The sequence below is a fragment of the Babylonia areolata genome, chromosome 26 (assembly GCF_041734735.1).
Source record: "Babylonia areolata isolate BAREFJ2019XMU chromosome 26, ASM4173473v1, whole genome shotgun sequence".
In the NCBI taxonomy this organism is placed as follows: domain Eukaryota; kingdom Metazoa; phylum Mollusca; class Gastropoda; order Neogastropoda; family Buccinidae; genus Babylonia; species Babylonia areolata.
In genome coordinates this window covers 33,265,761-33,288,560 of record NC_134901.1, presented here as the reverse complement: position 1 = coordinate 33,288,560, position 22,800 = coordinate 33,265,761, and the positions used below count along the sequence as shown (strand labels likewise).

General features: G+C 42.2%; 1 protein-coding gene across 5 annotated transcripts in view; it reads right to left on the bottom strand.

Moving 5' to 3' along the window:
• Positions 1-3,113: 3,113 nt before the first annotated feature.
• LOC143300447 (E3 ubiquitin-protein ligase Su(dx)-like) overlaps positions 3,114-22,800 on the bottom strand; it is a 96,846-nt gene continuing 77,159 nt past the window's right edge. For all 5 annotated transcript variants that reach the window (XM_076614124.1, XM_076614122.1, XM_076614121.1 and 2 more), the window contains exons 12-20: positions 22,632-22,785; positions 21,749-21,837; positions 15,456-15,615; positions 14,725-14,858; positions 14,031-14,171; positions 13,418-13,538; positions 12,922-13,026; positions 10,212-10,308; positions 3,114-9,605 (exon numbers count right to left, since the gene is read on the bottom strand). In XM_076614124.1, coding sequence (XP_076470239.1) covers positions 9,433-9,605; positions 10,212-10,308; positions 12,922-13,026; positions 13,418-13,538; positions 14,031-14,171; positions 14,725-14,858; positions 15,456-15,615; positions 21,749-21,837; positions 22,632-22,785 — 1,174 coding nt within the window. In that variant the 3' untranslated portion in view covers positions 3,114-9,432. The remainder of the gene's footprint in view (positions 9,606-10,211; positions 10,309-12,921; positions 13,027-13,417; positions 13,539-14,030; positions 14,172-14,724; positions 14,859-15,455; positions 15,616-21,748; positions 21,838-22,631; positions 22,786-22,800) is intronic.

Here is a 22,800-nt window from a genome sequence, read left to right as displayed (position 1 = left end):
CTAAAGCTGAACAGCCGGCGTCACTCACTGATAGTCGTATCTTGGCCACTCTCTTGATTGCTCCCTTTATTTTCTATCAAATTGTCCTATAAATGTTCACCACTGTCTTCTCCTTCGAATTTATGCTTCAATTCTTTCTGAGCATCAGCTAAAGAAAGAAATCTTGGCTGATTTAGTTCGCCACAATCGCATGTCTTGAGCACGGAGTCAGTCCGACATTTTGTTGAGCGAGCGAGGAGAGGAGCCAGGCAAAGACTGCAGCCAGTAACCCAACCAAAACGTTCAAATAAAGGACTGCCTTATGACGCAGATGGTGTTTCTAGCTATGAATAGAATCTAGAAAGATTCCCCAAGCTAAAGCTACCAGCATTTTTGTCAACGAACTGAATACAAAGTAGGGAAAAGTCAGAATATTTCGATGACGAGTTATCTCGTCATTGTGGCAGCGAAGCGTACATGCTTTCCATGACGAGTTATCTCGTCATATAGGCAGCCTAGGGGTTAAAATAATAAAAAAATGAACTGATGAATAAATAAACTATATAAAAAAGGCATTCTACACTTTTCTTTTAAATTTGATAATTCATTCTCTGTTTCAGTTTGTATACATTTTCCTTGTTAAGTTAGGTCAAATCATGAAATACACCACAATAAGAACAGTCAAAAATAGGACATGGAAGAAACAAGGAATGAGACAACTATCATTTAGCTGATATGCTATGATGTGAAGAGATGGATCTCAGTGAATTTTCCAATATAATAATTACATCTAAGATGAAATGAAGCCCCTCAAACATTTGTCAGGAGCCACTGTGGAAATGATGTGGAATGATCACCTCACAGCCCAAGAAAAAAAGAAAAAAAAAAGAGGTAAATAACGTCTACAGTCTAGTAATGTTGTTGTTGTTTTTTTTTATAAAGAAAACAAACATGAGAAAAAAGTTTAAAGGCTATCTCCAAGTGAAACTGACTGCAGTTTCTTGAAAACTATCATTACTCCACTGCTCCTCATGCATAGTATTTTAAAACTTCTTTGGCAGAGTACACTTTTAAGTGAAGACTTAATCATTATTTGCATGTATGTGACACTGAAACTGTGCTGTTAGTGACAGTGTATAATGGTCAACCATAAGAAGGGAGCACATGAATGTTTCTTGCTCCTGCTGTGCCATCAAACCACACTATAACTGATTTCCAAAATATAGATCTCAATCCATTATGTAAAATATGGGCACTGACCACCCATATAGATTCTGTTGCCAGTCAGCAATTGCATCTGGCAAATATTCAATGTAAATTCTGCTCACATAGACACTGAGAACACAACTGTCATGGCACAACACATGTTTCACAATAGTAAATAAACACTGAGAAACTCTGAGCACTATTCTTGTGCTCACTAAAAACATTCATGTAGTTTACTTTAAGATCTTGCAAATAACCATCAACACTGGTAATGTGTCAATCAAGCATAATGAAGCACAGTCATGACATCATTCAGCTAGTCAGACACAAAACAATGATTGTTATAGTTGTCTACGTAACATCCTCAAGGTTTATGCTTTGGCTTTTGCCAAAATCATTTTGATTTCACATGCTTTCCATCATTACAGTAAGCTGGAAAAAAAAGCATGTGGCATCTTAAAGGTAGCCGATGCATCAAGATATAGAGTAATCAAATCAATGACTTTAATGAACATACAGATCACTTCCTAATAAATACATAAATAAATAAATGGAAGGAACAAATGAGCAAGTCAATGCCTCACCAGATATCTGGAGAGAGAGAAAGAACAAGAGAAATCAAATAGATAATGAATATCTAAAAGAAAAAAGAACTTGAGGGCATCAGGAAATGGGTTGTAGAAGAGAGAAATTCTAGTCTGCCCTATTGTGGTCGTTTCTTTTTCATTTTCTATAATAGAGAGGATGCTTCTTTATCATAGAAAATGAAATAAAGAAACTGCCATCATAGTGATAACAATGGAAGAGTTTATTAACATCAGTATGATGGATATGCTTGACATCTCCAAAATGAGGGGTGCAGAACACAGCTGAACAAACTGACAATCCTGAACAAGCTGCGAATACCCCCCTCCTTCCCCCCAACTCACACACACAGATGTAAAAGCACTTGCACATGTTCATGCACTTGCACACATTCTACTTAAGTTTTTTTGCAAAGCAGAAAGTATAACATTTCCAAAGTAGCCCTTAATATCATCATGTAATAAAAATTATAAAACAAAACAAAAAAACTTGCGACAGCAAACTCTGCTGTGCTACAATAGCTGATGTAGTAAATCCAATTTGCAGCATATGCCTGCAATGTAATGATTAAAATTTGCATAATTATAAACCTAATCAGAAAACAGTACTTTACCGAATCTTCCCATTTCCGCAGCGTTCCAAAGTTTTTTAAGTATTTCATTTTCAAAACGCTCATATGCTGCACAAGATTTTTGTTGTTGTTGTTGTTACTGTTTATATCAGATGTTGTTCCTTCTTCACTTGTCTTCATTCAGTTTTCACATTAATTTCTGCTGAAATTAACCCTGACAAGAACACAAAGCAGTTTGTTACATAATGTGAAGAAAATTCAAACAGCAAACTTTGGTAGGAACATAACACAGTCTGCTCCAACAGAAGACGGCCACAAAAGACAAGACATCCAAGAAGTGCTAAGTTTTCCTGAACACATACAGATGAATGGACCTCTTAAGCAGACAATGAGAATGAAAGAGACCACAGAAAGAAAAGAAAATTTTTAAAAAGATAGAAACAAAGATAACAAAAGAGGAATTTTCTGGTACTGAAGATAAGGATACCATTTTACACTGACAGAGGGATGTACCCATGTACTGGACCTTTCCTCTTTACCACATCAGCTTATATTTGTTTAGCTACTTAGAAAGATCTGATTTCCTTTCCAAGAAATATCAAACCTAAGGGTATTTGAAAGTTTCTGTTTGATGGAGACAATTTGGTTCTGTCTTTCAAATATAGCCACCGGTGCACATGAATGTCTTGAATATTCTTCCACTCTGGTCAACTAACTAACAGGAAAAAATCAAGAAATGTCAACCCAACAAACATTCATGCAAAATCCAAAATAAAAATATTGTGAGACTTTATTAAGTTAACATCTTTCTTGAATATTACAAATAAATAAATTGAGCTATGATTTGCCAGTACATGAATTCACAAACAAAAAGAACAAGTGAATCAAAAAGTATTCATCAGACTGACAAATCAACAGCAACAAAGAAGAGGGTTACAGATTCCTGTAAACATTCTGTGTGTATGTGTGTGTGTATGTACATATGCACAAACTTTAAACACATCTACTCGCTGCCCTGAAGACATACAACATGAATGGTGCAACAGTGAAAGATCCATGGGGGAAAAAAGGGAGAAAAGAATGACTATTTACAAAAAGAAAGTTGAACTTCTCTCAGTTACAAAAACGTATTGGAACTTGGAACACTGCAGGCACATTTAACAAACACAAAAACCCAAAATATCAAGTGTGAAGAGGAGCAGCAAAGAGATATTACTACGTACAATCATGTCCCAGGTAAGAAGGACTGATTATGCATGTCAACACATGACAGTGAGCCACCACCACTTTGACCAGTGTTCACACATCAAGCCACAAAACTGACCACACAACAAACTCCAGGGAAGGTGAAGGGGAGGGGGGGGGGGGAAACAAGGGACACAACAAAGGGGGAGGAGGGGAAAGAGAGAGGGGTGCTCTGGAGACCACAGCAGGCTGGTAAGAGGAAGGCAGGCATTGATATTACATGTTCAACATGGACTTTGAAGGGAACAGTATTTTTGGCCTTGCTTTGCACAGTTGGCAATATCAGAAAAGACTGAGCAGACTACTGTGTGTTCACAAACATATCTTTAACACTATTTTCTTGAGATAGAAGTAAATACATTCCTTATAAAGAAACAAATCACAACAACAATAACTCTCCACACCCCCATCCACTATAAAAACAACAACAACAACAAAAAAAACAACACCCCTACACAACTCAACATTTGCTTCTTTGAAGATAGTTCATCCACATCAATATTATTTCCTCCAACATGTTTGTGGAAAATTATCTCATAATCGTTGAAGGAAATTAAAAAAAGAAAAGAAAAAAAGGGGTGGGGGTGGGGGTGGGGGGGCTTCAGGGGAGCAAATAGTTCACTGTAATAACAAAGATAACCAAAATTACAGTAGAAAGACAGGGGGTCATTTGAAAAATCTCATCCATGTTTTTGTTGTCTCAACACTGGCACATGGAATGAATGCTTCAATTAACATCTTCCTGGGGAAACGCATGTTTAATTAATCATCTCCTGCTGTCTTCATGCTGGGAAAGAATGTACAAACTGATTTTCAAAACACACCAGGATGCCAGACAAACACACACCAGATCATCGCCTGCGACAATCAAAGAGTATTACATGTTATGTAACATTGTTAGTATGAGTGTATGTGTCTGCGTGGAGGGGGGTGGGGGTGGGGTCTAGGGTTTGGTGTGCATGTGCAGATGTATATGTTGAGTGTGTGTGCTTGCATGTTTTTGCATGTATATGTGAGTGCTTGTAAATCATGTAGATTCAAACAATATGCCTTACAAGCATGTACTTTGTTTACAACAACACAACCAATATTGATCTATAGATCCAGTTTCATTCTTTCATCATACTTTACATAAATACTACAAACCATTTGTAACAGAACCAGTCTCTCTCAAAATGCTGAATGAATTACGCACACAAACACACACACACTCTTCCCAGAAATTTAATCTATTATACCCATACAATGCAAACAAACACAGCCTTTCCACTGGCCTACATAAATTCCTTTCCCAACCAGAATCTGACAGCACATTTGTCTCACTGTTTTCAAATGAAGCATCAAGACATTCTCTACAACTGAACTTGCACTTTAGAGGTACAGAACAACAGCCCAATACCACAATGTACAAAAAAACAACAATAAAAGGACCAGCTAACCATATCCCATTCCAAACAACACAAAGCCAAAATATAGGCTCCCAAACATTTTGTACATGCATTTACTAAGAAGTGAATTAAAAAGTAAGATACAAATCAATTATCCATCAGTCTTACCATACATGTGAAATCATGCTGATATTTTCTCTTTGATTCTGAATAGAAACACACATATACTGGAAAATACTACAAATCACATAGCAAGCAAAAAGTCTCTTCGGGGGGCATTGTTTTATAAATGAAATCATGTAGGTATCATTTCTCTTTGATTTCAAACACCTGAACATAACAAAGTCTTTTCAGGGTACATCATTTTGTGAAGGGATCATTCATGAACTCTGGAAGTTCCACCCAGATCAAGGTCAAATCACCACTCCAAGAACAAGAGGTGAAAAAGTCAATGAATAAAACTAAAAATGATGCGTCATCACAAGGCACATTTCCCACTTCAACCAGCGTGTGAGTGTGTGTGTGTGTGTGTGTGTGTGTGTGTGTGTGTGTGTGTGTGTGCATGTGCATGCATAAATTACTTTTTTTATATTCCAAATTCTAATTTCAGTAAAGATATCTGCTACATTTCTTCCAAAACTTCATAAGAATGGAAGAAAGAAGCACCTTCAAAGACTTCTTCCAACAAATTGCTAACAACTACACACAAAACCTTTTGGAGACCACATCTTCTATGTTCTATTTAAATCCCTGAACATTCTGTTCAGATTGTCATCATTACCTTAAACATCCACACTCTGACTTCACTTAAAGAAAATATAAACACTGGACAGCATGACTGTTAGATATACAAATAATGATACAGACAAGACCCAAGCCTGTGAAACCCCAGTGCTATGGGAATGACTCTGTAAACCTCAAACAAAAGTATGGAATGAAAGAAGTAAACTCTCCCACGTTTATCACCATTTTAAAAGTCTGATCTTGCTTGGAAAACCATGTCACTTGAAGGCAGCACCACCACCTTTCCCCCCCATCTGTAGGTACTATATACATCAGTAGAATCTAAAATACACAAATCAAATTAAAATGTTATCAGTACAAAAACGATGTGTAAATCTGACAATTTATAATGATGATTTAAAAGACAAAGGGATTTCCAACTTCTACTCCCTGTTTAGATGGTATACTACATCAAACTACTTTTTTTAAGACATGCCTGCAATAACCAGTGCACGTTATGGTTTTTAGTCATCAGAACCACAGAAGCAACTGGACACGAATGCTTTAGTACAGTGACCAAGTCCGTTTCCATGCCACAGCGCCAACTATTCCTACTGTGTGGGTGTGTCCCTTTCTTGCCCTATATTTGACATGCTGATCTGTTGGCCATGAATAGAACACTGGGTTTTTGTTTTGTTTTTTTCCCTTTATGCCCCAAGCAGGTGCTGAAAAAGGAACAAAAAATCTGGCTTTACTTCTGGTTGCCTCACTGTCCAATGAGGGAATCACATCCAGGCTGTATCTCAGGTCTCAACTTTATCAGGCATGACCATATGTGGTGCATCATCAGGAAATGGATATCCAATCAATCGGGAAAGTTATCTGAACAAATGCAAATGAGGAACCCCCACCCCCACCCCCCGGCCCAAGTTATTTGTACTAGTTTGGTTTAACTGTTTAATTTTCTCTTCACAAAGGTAACCATAAACACTCAAAAGCCATTTTACTAAATGTTATTCATTGATTCCTATTCAGAGCATTTAAACTGCTCTCTTAAAAAACCTAAATATGTAACTTAAGAAATATTATTAAATATTGTGTGTGAACTGAAATTAGTTTCATATATCAACAAATTCTCATTTTGCATAAACTTCATAATATCTTGCGTAAAAAACACACCACCAAACCAAAGACCCTAACAGCACAAAAAAGTCATGTCACATGCATAATATGAACGATCAGACAAAATAAAAAGATTACTAGTACAGCAACTGAAGGTGCAATGTAAGAGGCAGATGCATCAATGTCATATAAATAAAATTTCTTTTGTTGATTTTATCACTGCAATAGGAGGAGTTTGTATTATACTCCATGTTTGGTGTTACATATAGTTACCATGTCAAACTGATGCAAACTAGGCCTATGGTTTGCTCTGCTTGGCCAAATTTCGCACGGCTAACAGTGAAAAGACGGGCCCGCCCGCTCTCAGCCAATCAAACGCCTCTAAAAGCTATAAGCGCTGAATCATTCCGTGGCCATCGAAGAAAATGCCCCATGAGAACCACGGCGGAGACGCGGGGACGGACGGGCGGGCATTCGAGTTTGGCCTCCCCTTGGGAGTTCGCGCCTAGCTGCGAGTCCCCACAGCCAAGAGAGGACTTGCCATTCCCCCTTCTCCCCGCCTCGCGCTGGGACACCTCGGGAGGCGACACTCGTACCTCTTTCCCCCCGGTCCCCTTCATGACCGTTTTACTGGTACGAGAGTCGCCTCCGCGATCAGCGTCTAACGACGCATCGCCGCGGTCCGTATCAGGAGGAATCATGAGCTCCGGGCCTGGGAGAGTCTCTTGCCGAGTCTCAATCCCAGCATCATGATCCCTGCCTTCGTGGTATGGCACACGAGGCATGGAACCCGCGCTTAGGCACCCAGCGAAAATCCGACCCCCAACAGAGAAAGGAAAGACAGGATCGACTTAGAGGCAGAAAAAAACGAACGAATCTAGGGTGCCGAGTCGAATCGAGTACACAGAATGTAAGAATACAATAAACACAAGCCGCATGCAGCAAAATAAGGCCAAATGAATACGCTTAATAGCCAAAAAAAAGCGTAAGACGAGACAGAGCGTAAACCTGACAAGATGGTGTGGAGAGCCTTGGCCAAAGGAATGATTCAGCGCTTATAGCTTTTAGAGGCATTTGATTGCCTGAGAGCGGGCGGGCCCGTCTTTTCACTGTTAGCCGCGCGAAATTTGGCCAAGCAGAGCAAACCATAGGCCTAGTTTGCATCAGTTTGACATGGTACAGTATATGACACCAAATGTGCAGGCACATGTATAGACACAGTTTATCTATGAATGCGCCCACACAGACCTTTCCTTGTACATATATTCATATACTTTATTACAAAACACGTGAGCACACACACATTCTCTCTCTCACTCTCTGACAGTTACATTAACAACTGTTGGTAACATTTGCAAGACTTGAATTCATATTCTTAATACACCACAGTCTTTTCTCTTTTTTTTTTCAAACATACTAATGACAATATTTTGAAAGAAACACTGAAACAGGACAGAAATTTGACACAAAAACATTCACGCATCTGCTTATTTCTCTGTTTGAGGAAATGTTTCTGTCAATGGTTTGAGGAAATGTTTCTGAGAGGAAATGTTTCTGTCAATGGTTTGAGGAAATGTTTCTGTCAATGGTTGCATAAAGATAGTTTTTATAGTTTCATGTGATATTAATCCCCATTTGGTAAGTTTTCTTATGTATTATCAGTATATGACATATGCATCAAAATAGGCCCAAGATTCTTCACAAGAAGTCCACCAATCGAAATTCAGATTAATGTGTATTTGGGACTGACAATGAACTTCTTTCAAAATGTTCTGTAGCCTCTTTACCTTTTGGCCCATAATCAAGCATTCATGATTAAAAATTAAAACCTATATGACAGACCAATTAAGTGTGTGTGTGTGTGTGTGTGTGTGTGTGCGTGTGCATGTGCATGCGGACACATAGCCTCACTCAACAATGCATGCGCATGTGTTTAGACAACTACATGAAGTATGCAAGAATATCGCTCTGTTCGCATGAGCATATGCATAGATTCAGCTATTACCCCACACAAGGACATTACACACAGCCCGAGAGCAAGGTAGAGGCATTCACGGGTGGTCATCAAGAGTTGCCTTCCCTTGGGAAGCCACCAGTAAAGAAAATGAAACAATCATCTAATCCACCTTGAAGCATTATTCCTCTGAACTGTGCTGCAAGCTAAATGCATTCGTTCCACCTCAGTTTTGTTCATACAAGTGCACCAAGTCTTCTTAGCTTGCAGCCAGCCAATCATGGAACATCTTACCAACAAGAGAGAAATTCAAACTCGCTTCTTGCTTTCAAACAACATAGGTTTACTACAAGTTCCAACATCACAGAATTATTGCAAGTCACACCATTCAGAACAGCAAATATAAAAAGGAGCACTAACTCCATCTTTCAACCCCCCCCCCCCCTCCACCTCCCTTGCTTCACACCTCAACTTCTTCCCTCCCCCCCTCCCCAATCCAAACCCCTATATGTCCCCCAAACCCGTTTATCACAGACGTCACATGTAGCCACTGCTAATGCGACAGGCAAAGACAGCAAAATGATTTTCCAAGATCACAGTGATTGGCTGATGATTAGACACAACAGTCTGTGTTTTATTTCTGCTTCTTTCTGTCCACATCATTCCTGTCCAAAGCCCTCTGTCTCCTCGATGGCCATGTTCAGTTTCTCCACCAGCTGGTCATAGGAGCGGTAGGGGGGAAGGTCCAGACGGTTAAAGCAGGTGTGGCTTCTGGGCAGCCATGTCTCCTTCCCCACCTTCTCTATGCAGAAGCGCTGTGGACCATTGCTCCCTGCCATCATAAAGCCAAGTTAAGTGTTACATTTAAAGATTAGATTCATACTGTGGTATTCAGCTCTGTCCAAAAGCCATCATTCATTCTCAAAGAGGGAAGAAAGCATGAACTGGTTACGTTCTGCTCATTCAATGAAACAACTGCAAGAGATAATGTTTTAAAACAAGACATATGCTGCAGTATTCAAATTATAAGTACAAGGGTTGCACATAATGCTGTGTTATGTTATGTAAGTTTTTCTAAAATGCTACCATTGTGCAACTGGTTTGAGTTCGATTCTGGTGTTGGTTAGCACAAAGTAAGAGAGGGAGACAGAAACCGAGCCTAATTCATGCGCGACGACCAAACAATGATAACCAGAAAAATGCTGACAGGCAGGGGAAGCTACTCTTCGGCAGAACATCTTAAAACAAAATTTACCACACCAAAATCAGCTGTGGCAATTTATCAGCGAATTTCTAAGTTTTTTTTGTTTTTTTTATGGAACCAACAAACCAGTAAAATATGGCAAAACAGCATATGGTAGACAGATGCACTTTGTCAGTCAAAAACTGTGAAATCACTGAACCCTCACGCCTACACACAAGGAAAAAGTGAACTGACCCATCAGTTCTGCAAAGCCTCCAACGGGTAGTCGACAAGTGCCGGTGACAAACTGCAGCAGCCGTGTCCTCTTCTCATTGTCAATCTCACGAACAAACTGAAATCACATAAAAGATCCAGCCATGACCGTGTCCACTGAATCTATTTGCCAGGTGTGTTTTTTTCACAAAAAACGGGTATAAATTTTCAAAAAATTCTGTGCTCTTTGTTATTGGAGAAAGACCCATAAAAGTATATATTTTCTGAAAGGTAAATGAATAAAGAATACAAAACACATGCTGTTTTCCCATTTTATATATTTTTAGTGACATGCTGTTGTTTTGAAATCAGTGTTTTGTTTTTTGTCACATTTTCAACTTGTTCATTACAAACATTAGTCAGGTAATTTGCACAAAAACATCATATTTTCTGGACAAATGGATATCTGCAAACACAAAATCATACTAGAACAACCACAATATATATATATTTTTTTAAGAGACAGATACACAATACATTGTGACTTCTCCAAGTGATAAGATGGATGTGAGGCCACGCCCTCTCAGTCTCCACCCCCCCCCCTCCTCTTCACCACTCTCACACGGTCACTTGATTTAGTTCTCATCAGACTGCGTTGGCTGAGTGCCAAGACTATCTCTCTGCTACTTATTCGGTCATGTTCTGTCGTCTGCTAACATCTGTACAGCTGGCATCACTCATTGACAGTCACATCTTGGCCACTCTCTTGATTGCTCCCTTTATTTTCTATCAGATCGTCCAAAAATGTTCATCACTATCTTCTCCTTCGAATTTACGCTTCAATTCTTTCTGAGCAGCAGCTAAAGAAAGAAATCATGGTTGATTTAGCTCGTCACGATCGCATGTCTTGAGCATGGCGTCAGTCTGACATTTTGTTGAGCGAGCGAGGAGAGAAGTCAGGCAAACACTGGGACAGTGACCCAACCAAAACGTTCAAATAAAGGACTGCTTCATGACGTAGATGGGGTTTCTAGCTATGAATAGAATCTAGAGAGATTTCCCAGGCTAAAGCTACCACTATTTTTGTCAACAAAGTGAATGCAAACCAGGGAAAAGTCAGAATATTTCGATGACGAGTTATCTCGTCATTGTGGCAGCGAAGCATACATGCTTGCCATGACGAGTTATCTCGTCATATAGGCAGCCTAGGGGTTAAAGCATGCACTAGCTGACACACCCCTGCCTGCAGATCACCACCCTGACCTGGTTACAGGACTGCATGTGGCAGTGACCCACAGAGCAATACTGGCCAGAGCCTTGTGCTCCTGTTAGCGACACCCAGACCGGCCAGAGCCTTGTGCTCCTGTTAGCGACACCCTGACATGCCAGAGCCTGGTGCTCATGTTAGCAACACCCAGACAGGCCAGAGCCTGGTGCTCCTGTTAGCAACACCCAGACAGGCCAGAGCCTTGTGCTCCTGTTAGCAACAAACAGACAGGCCAGAGCCTGGTGCTCCTGTTAGCAACAGACAGGCCAAAGCCTTGTGCTCCTGTTAGCAACACCCAGACAGGCCAGAGCCTGGTGCTCCTGTTAGCAACACCCAGACAGGCCAGAGCCTGGTGCTCCTGTTAGCAACACCCAGACAGGCCAAAGCCTGGTGCTCCTATTAGCAACACAGACCAGAGCCTGGTGCTCCTGTTAGCAACACAGACCAGAGCCTGGTGCTCCTGTTAGCAACACCCAGACAGGCCAGAGCCTTGTGCTCCTGTTAGCAACACAGACCAGAGCCTTGTGCTCCTGTTAGCAACACAGACCAGAGCCTGGTGCTCCTGTTAGCAACACCCAGACAGGCCAGAGCCTGGTGCTCCTGTTAGCAACACCCAGACAGGCCAGAGCCTGGTGCTCCTGTTAGCAACACCCAGACAGGCCAGAGCCTGGTGCTCCTGTTAGCAAAACCCAGACAGACCAGAGCCTTGTGTTCCTGTTAGCAACACCCAGACAGGCCAGAGCCTGGTGCTCCTGTTAGCAACACCCAGACAGGCCAGAGCCTGGTGCTCCTGTTAGCAACACCCAGACAGGTCAGAGCCTTGTGCTCCTGTTAGCAACACCCAGACAGGTCAGAGCCTTGTGCTCCTGTTAGCAACAGACAGGCCAGAGCCTTGTGCTCCTGTTAGCAACAAACAGACAGGCCAGAGCCTGTTGCTCCTGTTAGCAACAGACAGGCCAGAGCCTTGTGCTCCTGTTAGCAACAAACAGACAGGCCAGAGCCTGTTGCTCCTGTTAGCAACAGACAGGCCAGAGCCTTGTGCTCCTGTTAGCAACAAACAGACAGGCCAGAGCCTGGTGCTCCTGTTAGCAACAAACAGACAGGTCAGAGTCTTTTGCTCCTGTTAGCGACACCCAGACATATCAAAGTGTAGAGAACAGACAGACAGTGACCAACCAGCCCTGTAGGGTAACAACTTACTCACTGCGCAATCAATGACCCCTATCCTACAACATTTGTCAAGAAAACCAAACCCAGAGATCAAGACTGTGAAAACAGTGATGAGGCAGCAGTGGAGATCTCTGGTGGCAGCTTTATTTACCACAGTGCCTGAATAAGAAAAATGACAGCAAATGATCTTTTTATCGTCATTATGAGATGCATGCATAACAATAAAAATATTTTTAGCCAAAGACAGACTTTGGGAAGCACAAAAAGGATAATGTGAAAATGTGTATGTATAAAAAACAAAACAAAAAAACTGACCTTCCAGAACCAGACGACCTGCTTGGTGTTGCGCTGGTAATGTCTGTAGATGGTGTTACGCTCCCAGTCGTCCACATCAATCTCCTGCATGCCACACAGCATCAACTGCACAAGCACAGGATAAACACTGAAGTAATGCCATCAACATCAAAATGCATTATGCATATGAACAAAGCAGGCAAATGCAAAAACATATATGGTGAAATCAATATCATCAATATCAAACAAGCATTATGGAATAAGCAAAGAAATCCAAAAGCAAGAACTTGTTCAATAAATCATGAAATACTGATTGTAATCGTCTACAATCAATCAAAAACAAATATTATAACATATATCTAAATAAAACAAAACATTTAAAAAGAAAGAAATGTTCCACTGATGCTAAAATATCATATTATTTCAAAATGTAATTACCACAAGCTGACAACCACCCCTCTCTAAGGATGCCATGTGTCAATCTTCAAGTCACAAAGTGTAATTGATCACAGCTCACCTCCAGCTCTCTCTCATCAAAATACTGCAGCCACTGAAGAGGCACTACTTCATTAAAGCCTTCAAGGAAAGCCTTTGTCTGCTCCTCCACACCTCGTGAGAAACGCCACTGTGTCATTAGACTGCAAAAAAAAAATATATACAAGAAATGCCACTATGTCGTTTGACAGTAAGAAAAAGATACAATATAATTATTCATCTTAATGGAAATAAATTCTGATCATCAGTGTATTAGGACATCTTATTTGATCATTAACACTCACCAGTATCCCTATTCTTTCTTGCAATCTCCATCCCCATTCAGTTGAGAAAAAAATTAGACCTAGACAGCCTGTGGCCATACTTACACATTTAACTTTTTGTTGGTCTTTGGCCTCAGACCAGAATGACACCATGATAATGGTGGGATGTAGGGGTGTGGGAGGTTGGTGGGAAAGAATAACCTTTGTTTTCTTTTACAACACAGTCAAATTTTATTCATACAAGCCAGTCTCATCTCACTTCACTCACACAGACACATTCACAAACAAGCAAGCACATACACATCATCCTCCCCCCCACCACTCTCCCCTTCCTCCTCCCCGCCATCCCTTCCAAGCAAAGGTCAGCCTCACTTGAGGTATTCCTCCTTGTTTTCCTCTGTGACACGTATATCTGCCCCACCCGGCTTGAGGTCATGCTGTTCAATCTTGCCCAGAATCTCAAAGTCAGTGGTGAAATACAGCTCCAGCTCACACTCCTCTATATTGTTCTCCCTGCACAACACAAGGACAGAGGCTGACTGACAATGATTCAGCAACACCACATACATACCTAACAGCAAATTGTATGAACACACACACACACACACACACACACACACACCTTGTTTGACAGTTATTTTCAAAACAACTGGAACATGAACAAACATTTTCATCAAATTCAAAGCAATTCTAAATGAAGGGAAATTATTCAAGACATTGAGAGGAATGTCAGTTAGTATTCTGCACTGTGTATTGAGCTAACTCATGCATTGTTCTGAACCACACTTGCAAACTTCCATAGTATGCAGGATTCTCTCATAAGTATTTTCCAAAGTGCAAATCTTCTGAGAACTAAATACAAACAGTTCAAGAAAAACAAACAAAAAAGATACCTTAAACTGGATATGTCATAATTTTCTACACAAGACAAGTTTAAGATTGTGATGGACAAGTTTAAAAGAATTATTTTCAAAACACTCAGTGCTTTTTTAAATGGCTGATACCCCTTCCCCAGCACCAGCACCAACACCGGTCTGCTGCCACTGCCACTGCCAGATTCACTTACTTGACCCACTGAAGTGACTGGTAGTACTCAGGGTCTATACTCTCCAAGTCTTTCATGGTCAGCTTTTTGCTCAACATGCGCTTGTAGAACGGCAATGTGAAACCACTGTCAATGAACTTGCCATGGTACAGCGCCTGCACAAAAATCAGAGTATGAGACAAAATGTTACATGGGCAGTCATTTGCACTGACTGTTAAATGTTGTCACATACATTAGCATCTGAAACTTTTTCTAGGTGGGAAAGGCAGCATTTGTATAAGAGCTTTGTTCTCACTTCTTCCTTATTAACTTATTAATCAATCTGTTATCTCCTTTTAGATATTAAGATAATAATCACTGTCAATTCATTTTTGTTTGGCAAAACCACATGTGAATCGGTCTCAGATTAATATTCAAAGTTTGTTCAGTCTAATCCAATTCCTCATATAAAGTGAATATGAGTTAATAAACAGACCTGTTTTTCACGTGTCCTTGACAAAACTTATGTAGGAAAGCTGCAAGATATTTCATATGATCAACAACTAGTTTGTGCACATGAAATATCTTAATAACAACAATGAAATATCTTAATGAAATATCTTTATAACAATGAAATGAAATACCTTATGTAATGCCATCTCTTAACATTGCATATTATCTTTTCTGAATCTGTTAGAACAAGTGCTTGTTGAACAGACAAAGACCGTTCCTAAATTAATCAAATTATTTATAAAATATCAGAATCATGCTACCATAGCAATAAATCTGCCGATGAAGCGGAAGTAGAGGAGATGGTCAGGGTTAACGCTGGAAGCTGGATTAATCTGCAGACTGTAGTTACTGTTACTGGCGTACTCAAAGAGACAGTACATGGGGTTCAGCACATCATGTGATAGATGGAAAAACCATTCCCTGAAAAAACGAAACAATTAGTTTTACAAACTGGTTTACAAATACACACATAAAAGGAAATTTTCTATCTAAAATTACGTTTAAATAACATACTTACCGTGACCCAACTAGTGCAGACTCCGGCAGGGGTCTGACATTCCTGTCCTGTGCAACTACTATCAGCCTATGCGGAGAAAACGAAAGCAACTATGGCCGATAACCTCCCGGAAGTAGGTAACCTCCCCTTTGTCCCGCTGGCTAGCACCCTCTTTTGACGGCAATATGCCATCACCAGCACAGCGAGCAGGGAGAACAGGAAGCAGGGAGGATGGGAGGGTCTTAAATTTGGGTCACGGTAAGTATGTTATTTAAACGTAATTTTAAATAGAAAATTTCCTTTTAATTACACATACTTAACCGTGACCCAACTAGTGCAGAACAGCGTGACAAGGTGGAGGGCTCGCCTGTTCTACTGTCTGTGTGCTGTGATGGCCTGTTGTGCAACTACCACAGAAGCGATGCCTTTTGAGCCATCATCCCGCAAGCATGCAACGTCTCTCGGGCAGAAGTCGATGAAGGTGGCAGGGTTTTTCCAGTATGCAGCATTCATGATGTCTTGCAGCCGTGTTGAGTGCGCTAAGGCAAGAGAAGAGGACCATGCTCTGACTTCATGTGCTCTGGCTGAGGAGGCATCAAGTCTCAATCCTTCTGTTCTATCGCCAGTGCGCTGCGATGGCCTGTTGTGTGACCACTGCAGAGGCAATGCCTCTTGAGCCATCATCCCTAAAGCAATAGATGTCCCTCAAGTTGAATTCGATGAAGGTAGAGTGTACTGTGTCACCTAAGGATATTGGTGCGGGCAAAGAAGACTGAGGTCTGCAGCTGTATTGTGGGAGAGGTCTGTGGACCACAGCTGTGCTGATAAATGTAGCGCAAAGAAAATAGAGTCGGTGTGTTGAATCCACACTTTACTGAGAGCCCTTCGAATCAAAGGAAGGGACAGAAACACATACCCTATAGGGTTGTCTCACTTGAGCATGGCTGAGCATCAATGCAAGGAGGTGCACATGTGGTTTGATCTGATGATTCCACATCGGTTGTGGGCCGCTAGTGGAAGTGATGTATGTGTTTAGAGGAAACTGTGGCACGAGACAGAGGTAGGCCACCACGTTGGGCTTGCCTTAGGCGTGACAGCCAGATCTGTAGAGCTCCTCCATGAGAGCTGACAGGCGATGGGCGCTCCCCCCGCCACTTTTCTGTCATTGCCAAACAAGACAGCACTGGCATGTTGCCTATGCATAGAAGGGCAGACATTTGGCAACAAGAGACTTGAGGTCCCTGGTGTCTCTGGGACAGGGCTGTGTAATTGCCCAGGTAGGTACCATCACGAAGGGGCATACGAAAGGCTTGGTGGCTTCTCTACCTGAGTGTGGCATGTTGGAGCAACCTGCAGAAAAATTGTTGGTAGTTAATGGCTGGGTTGGATCAGGCTGTGGGAGTGCACTTCACGTGCCTGCAGGTCACTGAGTCTCATTCTGTGGTGGAATTCCTAATGGAAGAGGGTTTCCATGGGGAAAATTTTTGCTGAAGGTTCTTTAGTGAGAAAGGGGACCAGATCCATGACAGGCCTCTGGCTGTGTGTGGCACACACAAGTCTGGGATGGAGCGGGGCAGGGGCAGGGGCAGGGAGGAAAGTGGCTCTAGATGTGTTGTACTGGTCATTTACATCAAATCACTGATCTGACATGCGTTTCAGTATGGCCAACAGTAAAGTAAGAGCTGTATTATCAGCGGTTTCTGAACTGCAAAGGGAAATCATTTGCAGCTTAGTCTTTCATGAAGGACTATGTCTCTCAGACTAGAAGTCAAATTGTACTGCGACTTAGTGCTGTAGCCTTGACTATGTCTCCCAGACTAGGGGGCTAACTAGCCTTTGGGATCCGTCCCTATGATGAGTCCAAAGGCCCTCTTGATCAAGGGACTGGGGATGCAGCTTGGGCAAAACACTCTCTACTATAAATTGTATAATCAAATTCCAGCCCGAATAATCGGGGAATCAGCTGCTTCCTCTGCTGATCTCATGGTCATTGTTGTACACGACTGATTATCATATACTGGTCCTAGGACACCAGTCAGCATGGGTAAATCAGGAAACAGCTGCTGTGTGCTTGAGGGATGAAGGTGTCCACCATGCAGGTTATGTTGAAATGTAAGGAAGCCGGAAGGTGTTGACGGGGTCTTGTGGTGCAACCATGTGTCTGAAAGACATGGTGCTTGCTTCCAAAGTGACAACAAAGTCATCCTCTGACAGGCCCTTGACTGAAGGCTGGGGCTCCATGATGGGATAGCCTGCCTAGGCTAGAAACCCCTGGAAGTGTCTCATTGGAAAGACAGTGTGTGAGAAGGAATGTCCATCTGTAACCACAGCAGTGGTTGTGTGTTGAGGCTGAAAGGATTGGGCAGGGAAGACCAAGTGCAGAAAATGCTTTCGAACGCCAATTGTTTGAGACATCGATGCTGGATCTCTGTTCAAGCAAGGTGATGGGGCGAACTAATGTGCTTGAATACGGCATCTGCCGTGTCGGTATGAGTGGGCAGAAAGGTACGCCCCTGTGGGTAATGAACGGTTCGTTGTGCTTTGTGAGACGCATCCATCCTCGTTAATATGCCATTCTCCCGAGTGTAGAGGAAAACAATTATTACCCAGGCCTTCTGCTGCTAGTGAGGAGTGGAAGAGATGGACTTAGGGCGATTGTCTCCTGCCCAGTGGGCAGTTTTTGGGCCCGCTAAAACTTGGAAGGAATGAAGTGCATGTGTGTCCGGAGTGGCACCTCTAAGTTGGACTCATCCCTCCTTGTACCAGGTTAGGGCATCTCTAGCCCTGTGGGTGATTGTTGTAGGCAAATGAGTTGGGTTGCCTTGTCCCTCCATGCACCAAGAGAGGGCATCCTTAGCCCTGTGGGTGGGAAGTGAGTGTGTGTGGGTCCCTAAGGACCAGCCACTACTGATATGTGAAGGAGGCAGTTTTGTCTGTGAGTGCAGTCGCCCTCCGAAAGCAAGGTAGGGATGAATTTATGAAAATGAATACATATATGTGCAACGGGATTATAAACTTCCACCAACTCAAGTGATGGTGTCAGGAATATGCCAATGACATGACAAGAGATCGAGTCATGAGAAATAAGCGGCTGTATAAGCAAACATGTAGTATGCACAGATATACCCAAGTAAATGGGTAAGTGTGCATAATCCGTCATGGGAAGGAATCTGTGTATGCACCTATATAGAACAGATGTACATATGCATATGAATAAAGTGCCAGTATGTAGACACAGAGAGATCTGGGCATGTGAACAGAATGATGCAATTGCAAGTGTGTCTATATTGCTATGTAGGGAATCTCAATGAACAGATGTCAATGAATAGAGATAGAAATAAAATTGTACATGTTAATATGAAAGTCGTATGAACCTATCCCGTAAGCGCACACACATGTGTATACCAAGGGATAAGTATACATCTATAAGTGTAAATAGAAATGTGTATAAATGTAGCAAGATATTGCATATATATATCTGTATCTCTATCTATATATCTCTATCTCTCTCTCTCTCTCTCTCTCTATATATATATATATATACTTTTTTTTTTTGGGGGGGATAATAAATCAAAAGGAATAGAAGGGGAAATATTATGATTCATTTCCGGTTATTGTGTATAACCAGAAGAGAATGGTAATAGGGATCGTTGCCTGCAGAGGACTGTGTGCAAGTGTGGGGGGATGAAGAACCCCAAAGGTCAGCGGCCAATAGCCTGAGAAACAGTTGCTATGCAAAGTTGTGTAAAGTCCATGAATGTGCATCAGGACCCAATGAGAAACCGAAAAAACATCGTTGGTGGACAGCACGGGGGGCAGGAGTGACGTGGTGTGTTGGCAAAAGTAACTACAGCGTCAACCACCTAGGTTACAAATGCAGAGTTGCCTCTCTTGGCGCCGATAATCGGCGAAAAGGATGGTGTCTTTAGAGCACATATCCCCTGGTGCGACATGTCCTTGCTGTAGAGGGACAAGTGTCATGCTGCGTATGAGAGGCCGTGGTTCGATGCCACTGTAACCGACACAGGTGAAAACGGCCGCAAGGGGAATAATTATAATGTCCCTTAGTGCCGTGGGCATCCCAACCCGAATCGGTCGCCATCGGACGTGAGACAGTCGGGGCATGTGGCATGACGGTGCCATAATCCAGTGTTATGGGCGTTGTGGACGAGGGGGTGGCAAGTCCATCGGCTTGCCGTAGGAAGTGCATCCCCCTATAGCTGAACGGCGGTCCATTCTCGCGAATAACTCCTGCAAGAGGACCGACGTTCAGCTGTTGTGTGTTGATGGATAAAGGGATAGACAAGATCCGCCCGAGCATTGCCGAGAGGCAGGATCGAGTTATCAAGAGGCACTCTGACGTGGAAGTGCCGATATTAGTCTGGGTAACAGCAGAGTTAGGCGATGGGGCTGAAGAATCCAGCACTGCCGAAGTTCAATGGGCCATGCACCTACCTGCTCTGTGGGTGAGGGGTGGTGCAGGCGCAAGGTGTGGCACGGGGAAGCAGAGTGGTGCATAACTGCTGCACCAAGTTAGTGATGAGTTGCTGATTGTAAGGTTGAGCAGCTTGCTGAGACGCCATTAGTGGATGAGAAACAGCAGCAATTGGCGGTGTGGGAGATGGGGTCATCACCGCATAGCTTGGTGGGACCGTGCACGCACCCGCACTGTAGGCGAGGAGCAGTGCCGGTGCAAGGGAAATAACTGCGGCGGTCACCGGTAAGGGTGCCGAAGCAGGGGTTGCCTCCCTTGGATCGGGCGCTCCAGACAAGGGGGGGGGGGGGTGCACGCGTATGGGCGAGCGTGTCCCTAGTGGTCCACCTTCCTCCCTACACCAGGGGAGGGCATCCCTACGCGCCTCAGTCGCCATTGGATCCGAGACGGTCTAGGCATGCCACGTGGGGGGTCATGTGATCCGATGTCACGACCGCCACCACGGGCGCATCGCACATAGGGCCCAGTCTAGCATGCAGATCTAAAGCAAGCTTTTTTTTTTTCTTTTTTTTTTGTGTGTGTGGTGTTGTTTCCCCAAAGGGATTGTGGCACATTCCATTGGTGCAATTGTGGGTATGGGTAAAGAGACATAGGAGGTCGACTCGTACACTGCCGACTGGCAGGGCCAAGAAAGTGTGGATCGCATCGAGTGCGTTCGCGGATCGATAAAAATGACATTTAAGGCAACACTGACCTGAGTGTGTGGCAACAAACCTCTAGAAGTCACCAGAGGAGGTGTAGGAGGTGGTGGAGGTCTGGAGTCGACCGGAGGGAGCAGAGGAAGTGGAGGAGGCGGCGGGTTGGCATTGTTGAGAGGGCCAGGAGTAGAGGGCCCAGAGTGTCAGCGAATTGATTGTGATCACGCCTTAATTTTAGCGCTATCGCCCAATCGAGCTACATAATTATGTGACCTGGTTGAAAACATAATTTGACAAAAAACAGAGAATCGACAGACAGACAGAAAATACACAAAAAAAAACTTAGCCGTATGAAGAGCACAGGAACAGGAGTCATGATGGCTGCCGGAAAAAGAGGGTGCTAGCCAGCGGGACAAAGGGGAGGTTACCTACTTCCAGGAGGTTATCGGCCGTAGTTGCTTTCGTTTTCTCCGCATAGGGGGATAGTAGTTTGCACAAGACAGGAATGTCAGACCCCTGCCGGAGTCTGCACTAGTTGGGTCATGGTTAAGTATGTGTAATTAAACATACATTTGGACTACATCCTTGACTATATTTCCCATTCTAACCATGCCAAGTCATTCCCTAAACTTCTCCTAAATAAGTCAGAGGCAATTCTACCTCTTCTCCGAATAATGGCAGCACTCGGACTGTACCATCAGCATGAAGGGGGATAAAAATACTTCACAGAAAGGTTTAATAATTCTCAATCTCTGAAAGACTTCAATTCCAGTAACCTAAATTCAATTCCAGTAACCTAAATCTTTCTTCTCCTTTCTTCAAACGCAAGTGCAGAAAAATATGACACACATAACTGTGACAAACACAAACAACATATTCAAAGAAAGAAGAAGAAATATAAGAAAAACAAGAAACCATATTTACCTTGCCACCCCACCGTAGTCTAATCCTTCTTCACCTTTAAATATTATGTACAACCTTCTCCGCAAATCAAACGGCTGTAGCCTCATGATCTGTAACAAATCAGGATGAAAACATTTTAATCATAAATATCAAACAAGGAACAAGTACTATTACTCCCTGTAAAACAAAGGCACATTATTGAAACTGCTGCTGCTTGCACTGTTTTTGTCAAATAAATTGCTATAGTACTTATTCCTTGTTTCACATCAAATTGCATCATATTGCTTTTGTCCAATATGACCACAAAGGAGACATTTAAAAGAACTCAGCAGTAGAATATTTTTTCACAATCTAAATATTCAACATGTGTCATTAACTTTAACAGTATATTCTCTGCACCTTTTCTGAAGTAAAATCTTTCTAACAATTTTCTAACAGATTAAGTATATAACTCAAAATAGCTCATCATGCAGGCTTTCTCAGGGATGTTCGCTGTTCTCAAATTGTGTTTTTTGAAAAAAACATCAGAATAAAAAGAAGAAAGAGAAAAGGTTGTGTGTGCATGTGTGTGTGTGGTTGTGGACACTGAATTCTATAATCTATGTGTATAAAATCTGACGAATGGACATGACAGTTCATACACATACCATCTAACAAATTCATTTTCATAACATAATGTAATGACATCTGTTTGGCACACCTCTTGACTAATTTCTGCATTCTACAGACAAAAAACTTTCATTAAAACAACAACAACAAAGAAAAAATTAAAACTATAATACTGAATTATACAATTTTTCATTTCAGATGTGCTGTCTAAATAAGTCTAGGCGTATCAATCAACAGCATTCTTTCTATTATCTCACATCCCATCCATTCTTTTAAGTGACAATCTCAGACTAACCTGTGCAAATGAATCTTCAAAGAGGTTTTCTCGAGACACGTTGATTTTCACATGGCCAGGTAAGGCATTGGAGTGACAGAGATACCGGAACTGACCCAGCTTCCAACGGAAACTGCGTTCATACTGTATAGGCACACCATAAGCTCCCTTGGGCCTGGAGAGACATTTA